Raw genomic sequence first — 8646 nt, 5'->3', positions numbered from 1 at the left:
GTATCCTCTGATAAAATGGACATTATCAGTCCAAACAGATTATGATTCGCCTTAAGGACGTTACGATTTGTTTACAATATCAAACTCCATTATATAGGTAATTATTGTTTCTGTGAGTCACGTCCCTTACACAAATATGAACTCGTTTAAATTATGACCGATTAAAATTTTAAATAACATTTTATTTTTATTCTCAAATACAATACGCAATCAAATTAAAAAATATATTTTTTTGAAGTCCGTGTAGTAAGTTAAAGTTAGTTCTATAAAAAAATAATGAAATGGTTCAAAAATATTCTCGTTCAGAAATAAATAGCAATTTAATTTTTATACACAATATTTATTAAAGAGAATTAGTAGAACACATACAATGAATATAGACAAAGGTGGGTGGAGTGGAATTAACCCTCATAAAATTATACAGTCTTAAAAAAATACTCACAAACAAAACGACAAAATATCACATATGAATTCAAATCAAATACTCTCTTGAGAGACTAGACTCATTGCTCGGATAATCTTTTTATGTTGATAGTTACTAATAATTAAAGACGATTCCATTACAAAAGTTTGACAAATAAAAACATTATTATCAAGCTCATGACACAAACAAAAATTGGACTAGAACAATATAAAAAGAGACCCTATAGCCACAATTTAGGTGATAGCATAAAAACGTTTAAAGTAGATTAAAACTACGAGTATAACTAATGGTGGCTATAATGACCGCTGGATGAGTAGCCTCCACCGTAACCTGATGCATATCCTGAACCAGACGTTATTATAGGATGAGAAATGGAAACTGGAGCCAATATTCTACTGCCAATACCATGAGCAATGCTAGAAGAATATCCACCTAACGCTACACCCGAAGATATCCCACTGACGCCTATCCCGGACGATAAGCCCCCGATGGATATACCAGATGACAAACCACCGAGACCTACTCCAGAAATTCCACCAATTCCACCAATTCCAATTCCCGAACCGGCTAATCCAATCCCAACAGCTTGTGCCACAACCGGCACTGCAACAGGTTGCGGTACTCCTACTGGGACAGGTGCTGGCACGCTGACAGCGTATGGCTGTGGTACTGGGATACCAACACCCTGGGTTATAGTAACTGGGACGGGCTGAGAAACTGGAACTGCTACAGGTCGATCCACCGGCACTGCTACTGGCCTTGCAATAACTTGGGCCACGGGTTGTGGAACTGATACTGGAACTGGTCGTGGACTATCCACTGGCACAGCGACTGGCACACTCACCGGCACTGGCCGTGGGACGCTCACGGGTACCGGCTGGGGTATTGGAATGGCTACATTGTTTTGGTACTCCGAATAGCTGTGCCTTATCGGGATATGAGGTGATGCGGATCGCTTCTTATTTTCTGATTTCGCTTGTGCCGTTACACACAGTACGAACAGAATCTAAAACAATACATATTAAATACAGCTTCTTTAAATAATTTGTTGTTTACATTTATAGCAATAGTTATTGAACGCTTGCAAAAAGTTTTTTACTTACGAAAGCGTAGCGAAACATGACGCAGACTGTTAAGATACAAGCTGTGAATGTTCTTGTACAAGTCGTCTTTGGTATTTATATGTCATACACGATTAAACTAAACTTCAGGAACTTTACTGACCAACACTCTCCATCATCGAAAAAACTAGGAAAATTTCGCTATAATGCCTCGAGTTGCAACACTCACATTTCTCACATTTAAACCGTAGAAATAGATGCACTAGTTTTATAACGTAGAATAATTAGACATTATATTTTTAATTTAATGCAATATAGTACTTATAAATTAATTTTCATTATTTAAAATTTATAAAAATAACAGCGATGATAGAGAAAATATTACGCCATAATTTTTTAAAGTTACAAACGCAAAAACAGTAAGATCCATATAATAATTTCTATATAAATGTCTCATGCAATTTACATATACAAATAATTACTAAAAGTAATATTGAATAGTGAAAACAGCTCTTGTGATTACATCCCAGCGTATCTCATTCGTTAGTTTTACTAATAAAGCCAATGCAAGTATGGATCCAGACCAGCTTCGAACGTAACAGCTCGTAAAAATTATGTAATATATTTTTTGTCTCATTGATTTAGTTAAACTATTTTATACACGTATCTATCACAGATAATTTGAGATAATGTTTATCTGCTTTCAGTTTAATAATTATCATTTTATCTTCGTAAAATTTATTAGCATATAAACTAATTATTTCATGATACGTCCGTATCGTTAAAACAAAGACGGCGTTTGAATTTAGAAGTAAATTTGTTCTCTTCCGAAGTCAAAATTGTATTACGAGTACTTAAGAGGTATTTAACTCTTAAATTTTCAAGGTACTAGCTTATGCCATCGACCCCACTTGCTATTATATCACGCGACACAAAAAGTCATCTTATATTATCCTTCAAAGTCATATCTGACAGAATAACATTACCAATTCTCCATTGTGTAAATGTTACCACTACTTAAAAAATATGTAAGATCTAATGTTTAAAACTTTTACTTCTCTTTACTAAATGTATACCATTATTAAAATCATCCATCTGAAGTAATCAGAATACTGAATAAGGGCTTTCGCAATCTCCTATTATCAAAATTACTCTCAAAAGAGCTGGATACAGTCATTATGAGTAAGGCTACACAACTAAAAGTTTTGTTTCAAATCAACATCATGAAAAATAAAAAATATTGAATATTATTTAAAAAAAAACTCTCTTTCTTACCCAAAATTAGTTACATATATTCAATTCATTCCAATATTAGATTTTTTTTGCATAATATAAAATAAATTATTTTTATTATCCTAACATGAAAAATTTGTTCTCATTCCATATCAATACACTTCTATATTTACTCAATATTTTTTTAATCCAGTATTATGTTACTTCTCTAACATAAGATACGTCACGTTTTCTCGTAACATTAGCCAAACTCGTAACCAAATTAGGATACGAGTGCACCGCATCAGGTATTTCAAGTATTGACAGGAAAGTCTCATAAATATTGATCGAACACACTGAACGAAATTCTTTACGTAATATTAAATTTCGAAATGTTATTAAAAGCTCATCCATCAACGCTTCACTGACGAGACGTGGACCTTGAACAATCGGCTGGAATTGTTTTTGTGCATTTGGTGCACACGAATGTATCTCAACGAATGTTTTAATTGATTAAGGATTAAGCCAAATTTACCGTTACTTAAGATTACTACAATGTATAGAAATGACATTTTCCTGAAGATAAGACTTATGATTAAAATAACCTTTACGATTCAAATAAATCATTACTTGATAATCCTTCTTTTGCGTAGGCTTTTGATACTTGTCCATAATCAATTGATTATTTGATATTTCAAGTCGAATGAAATGTCATATTATATTTTGACGTTTAATGACAATACACACATCGAGAAATCAATAGAGATTGACGTATGATATGTCATATGTGTGTCAAAGTCATGGTTTTGTGTAATGTTTATTATAATAATTTCATCGTATTAAATTAAATTCATACATTTTAATTAAAAAAAAAATATCTTGCATCCCTCTCTATAAAGTTTGACTGTTATATTCCACGTCCATCCGTTCGAATATTTTTCTTAAAAATAGATAGTAAATTTTCGATTCACGTATAAATACTATGCAACTGTGTATAAGATAGTTTAGGGTTAGAAATGTTTCTTAATTTGGATAATATTTAACGGCCCATGAAACTTCAAATACTGTTATTTTATTCGTTACCAGTTAGTTTGTGTATATGTAGCTTAAGGATCTTATACATTACTAGTACTTAACATTTCCATTTCCATAGACAATTGCGAACAGGGATTTGTATTCGGCAATATTCGGCACTAGTTTACAATCTTCTCCCAGGTGAATAAATTATAATAAGGATGTCTTATATTGAGTGAAACCTTTTCCCTATTATATTTGGCGACTTCTTAGCTACAAAGCTACATCTAAATCCCATCTTTCCTCCTAGTAAATAAAAATAATACTAAAACTTACTTCATTGAACTTAAACTGATAAAAAATCTAGCCATATCAGAGACTGGTGAAGACAGTAAACTTTTGGAGCGAGACCTAATCTTTATCATTATTACTATTATTATTTTTGCATTTATAGTCTATGCATATTGACTTAGGCAGCAACATATCATATAATACAATAACATATGAATATATTTTTAGTATCAACATTACTTATATGCTATCGAATACTCATACAATACTTTAATGCAAAATTTTATTAACATTCTGTTTAGATAACTATATTAATATATAGCGTCAGGATGGTGCCTCATTACCGTCTTGGCTATACATACCCATCATGGGCGTATTAACGTTCGGTACTCAAAAATAAAAGAACACTTGTACTGTCCAATATCTTATTTACTCGATTTCTTTACAACTGTATTTAAAATCACAATCAAATAATAAGATGAAAATGGATTATGAGCCAATAGGTTAGGTTTGTGCACTTCGTTTGACGGGTGTCCATCGCATAATGGCCGTCCACACTCTCAGTGACAATAGCCACCCTATTCGGCATTCGCCGCTCATAATTTCTATGAAACAAATCGATTTAATTACTTATGCCGTTTATTATTAAACTAATTCAAAATCGGCGCGCCGTCATATATATATAATAACAAATGTTAATTGGTATGTAAATCCTCTGTAAGCGACATCTCAATGGTAATAACTCAGTTTAATTACGTCATACATAAAGGACTACAGGAAACGTGTACAAATGTATCCGCTGGAGACGTTTTGAAATTAATAAATTTAGTTGGTCCTTATATGGATAGTTTAAATTTAAACACTAGGTAAGAATAGATTCAGCATTCACTTTAAGACTACTTAACTCCGAATGTGGGCATTTCATTGTCTCAAATAGTGAGATGTGGTGTAACATATAACGTTATATTAAAAAAAACTGTCTCGTACATCTGTCTGTGCGTACAGAATGTCTATTATTTACCAAAAGTAGTTCAATCGGTCGGCGCGCCAGTTATTCGCTACCATGGCATCAGCTCGCGATCCCAAATGATTGACAAAATATTTAAAATAATAATAAAAAAAAACTATTCCACTTTTGGTTACGCAATCAATAAAAACTAATAATACATTAGAATAATATGGAGGATAAATAAAATAAATTAAAGATTCAGATGTAACCTAGATTTTAAACAAGGAAGCAATTAGTCTACCTGGGCAGTCTTGAAAAAGGTAGATCGGGAAATCTTTTAACCTTATTAGCTGACAGACCGACCGACATTCTTTACACGTAACTGCACCGGAAAAGGTGAGGTTTGTTCTATCGAACCAGTAACTTTGTAATCTTCTTTACGTAAGAATATGTGTCAGGACATCTATGACACCAACATAATTAAGTATATTATTATATTTTAGGAATTAATTAACAAGATACTATATCATAGCAGGTAATATGTGAGCCTTTAACTACATCTTAGTTTCATTTTTTTCTTACGTCACTATACTGATGAACTGTCATTTATACCATAGAATTATTTTATCCATCGATATTTTCAATGCCGCGTTAGTCTATGCTTGTTTCTTTTTAAATTAATTTTGACACTCAGGTATATCATTATATATCTTATAAATCTTTTATTACCAAATAGAAAACTCCGTATAAATCATTTGTTCCAATAACAATTCATACTAAAAATACAAGCGTTCCCATAAACAGATACAATAATGTGTACATTTTCAAACAAAGGCGCCTTTTTCAACCACTCGTACAGTTATTGAATATTGCGCAATATAACAACCCACAATGACAAAGTTCTGTTTTGCGCAAGCATTTAAAAAAGTCAGAATTTATCTTGCAATCCAATTCGCATGCTATACAAACCAATAAAAAGAAAGGGAAGCGACAGAACGTTTGATGCATCGGAAAATATTTGCATCTTATAAAAAAATCCTAACTACGGTCGCCAAACTAATTTAACCGTATGAATACAAAAATATTATTTCATCTTTCTGTCAATTAGATAGTATATATTATTATAATCGTTAATTTCATTAAAATAAACGGCAAAATAAATTCTGCGATAGTTCAAAAAATGTAACAGTAGTCATAAAATTTTCATTACACACTCGTTCACTTTCTAATGCCAAATCAATAGAAAGATGCATCGATAAACCTGCATTAATTATGTCATAATGGCGACATGACTCACTACGCCTAACGAATAAAGCGACTAGGCTTTAGATAATAAAACTTTATAACTATGACGGTAATCTAAACCTATTTATACATTAGCATTTACCCTGACGTTTCTTGTCAAAAAATTATGGAATAAATAATTTTTTAGACATTTTTTTTTTTTGGAATAATAACATAGCATGAATATTCTAAACTTAAATTTGAAAATAAATTTTAATAATGCTTTCAGTTTTTTTTTGTTTTTTAAAAGAAAAAATCAATACATTTTGTATCTTTATATTTGAAAAAAAAATTAAGGATTTTTACTCTATATATATTATAAAGATTTAATTATCTGTGAAAATGTGTTTTATATTAGCATGTTATGTTTATTTTAATAAAATTTATATATTAGTATTAAGGCTTTCTTATTAATAGACAATATGAGGCAATGGTTATTAAAACGGTTGAACTTTCGATAAATACAATTCTTAGTCCGAAATAATTCAGTGTTATTTATGGTCTTACCATATTGTCAACTGTAGATTACCGTACATTACAGTATTCTAGAACAGTTTAAATGGCTGGTGGTTGCTAATAATTGTTACTGTCCTCGATTCATGACAAAAATATAATATATTTCAGATTTCGTAACTTTAATTCGTTATGAGATTAAAACTTCAGTGGACACGAAAATACAACAAAGAAATAAATTTAGTAATGAAGAAGAATTTTAACAATAATTTGTTAATGGTCCGCTAACCCGCAAAATCTATAGTGAACCAGTGTCCTAATACAAAAACACGTTGTAACACGCGTGACTACATTACATCAGTATTAGAGTTCCGTTTATATAATGGGAAACGTTAACTAGACTGTAGGTTCCGTCGGTACATTAACAATACTCTTGTTACTACCACGAGTTAACTATAAATGTTTTTTTTTTTTATTTATTTTTTTATAAAATAGTGCAAAATTATTAGTAACATATATGATGTCAGACAAATGTTAATAAATATATTTTCTCTACTTATAAATATTTTATCATTGAAATATGTGTATATATGTATAGTTAATTCAATATTTATATATCTGTTCAATTCACATTTCTGATTTATTGCAATAAACTAAAAAAAAACACTATGGACTAACCACTTCGACATTGGTATTGAAAACTAAATAAATACAATATATATATTTATAGATATATATACTATGTATATATGTATATATACTATGTATATATATATGTATATATATATATATATATATGTGGGTAAAGTGTATTTATAAATAGGTCACCAAGCGGGGGTTATTAAAGTGCCCTTACAACACCAGCAAGGAATTTGGCATTAGAAAGAAACTGCTAACATACTAACTGGGAGTCAGACCAAGAACGTCCTTGAACGTAGAAACAGATGGAAATAACATAAAATTACCTTCACAAAACAATCTATTTGTGACTCTATTCTCAAACAGATAACGTCTAATTTTCTTCCCAATCATCCAGTCACATACTACATTTAGTATTAATTATAAAATCTAGATCAGTTCTGTGGGAACAGTGGTCCTTTCAAAGCGTACAATTTATTATGTTAGCTGTAAATCAATATGCAAATTAGTTACAAATGAATAGAATTAACCGGTGGGCGAGTGTTTCATCAATAAACAAACAATCCCAAAAAGTTTCCTAACTTGAACCATAGACAGAAAATTTTTAAATTCCCTCGAAAGATGTGAAAAAAATGTTCTAAATATTTTAGCAGACGATACAGCATTCGCGAGAAAGTAAATTTAATGTATGACGAAAAATTAATTAAAATTTACCAACTGAAACAAAAGCAAGAAAATTAAAAAAGTAGACAAAAAATAGAAAAATTGGTGAGAAAATAATTGTATCCGATTTTTAATAACTAACAATGCATTCGATTGCAAAACTTTTCCCTAGTACAATGCATGGGTGCAATTTATGATTCAGAACACCATAATTCTCATATCCATGCAAATTAAAAGGTCCAACCTTTCTTAAACGTAATATTGGTCAATACAATCTATCCGCCCACAGTAAGTTAGCGAAATTACCTAATAATGTCCCTGTTCTTAAGGACTTTACTTAGAAAGGAATTGACAAATATCATAGAATATATATATTAAAATAATATGTTTACAGTTTTCTTATTAAAATATAGATTCTAATTATGCATTTTGTTTATCAAATAACTATTCTTACATATAAATTATATTAAAATACATAGTGTATATGTATTTGTGTGCAAATAATATTGACCTTTGACTAGCTTAAACTAAAAAAAATAAAAAAAATAAACGGCAAACTATTTTTGCTAGAATAAACCATACTGCCAATGGGATATTCACAACAATTTGCAGAAAAATAAAATATATAGAGAATTTTAATAATCGAATTGAAATGT

General features: G+C 30.5%; 1 protein-coding gene across 1 annotated transcript; it reads right to left on the bottom strand.

The window, feature by feature from the left end:
- Positions 1–319: 319 nt before the first annotated feature.
- On the bottom strand, positions 320–1545 carry LOC116770965 (tetra-peptide repeat homeobox protein 1-like). The gene is made up of 2 exons (XM_032662622.2): positions 1528–1545; positions 320–1430 (listed from the first exon to the last, which is right to left on the bottom strand). Exons 1-2 carry the CDS (start codon positions 1543–1545, stop codon positions 708–710), a joined length of 741 nt encoding a protein of 246 aa, XP_032518513.2. The 3' UTR covers positions 320–707.
- Positions 1546–8646: the final 7101 nt, after the last annotated feature.

This window comes from Danaus plexippus, chromosome 7 (assembly GCF_018135715.1).
Source record: "Danaus plexippus chromosome 7, MEX_DaPlex, whole genome shotgun sequence".
NCBI classification, from domain to species: domain Eukaryota; kingdom Metazoa; phylum Arthropoda; class Insecta; order Lepidoptera; family Nymphalidae; genus Danaus; species Danaus plexippus.
Note: the sequence above shows the minus strand (reverse complement) of the source record. Positions and strands in the feature narration are given on the sequence as shown.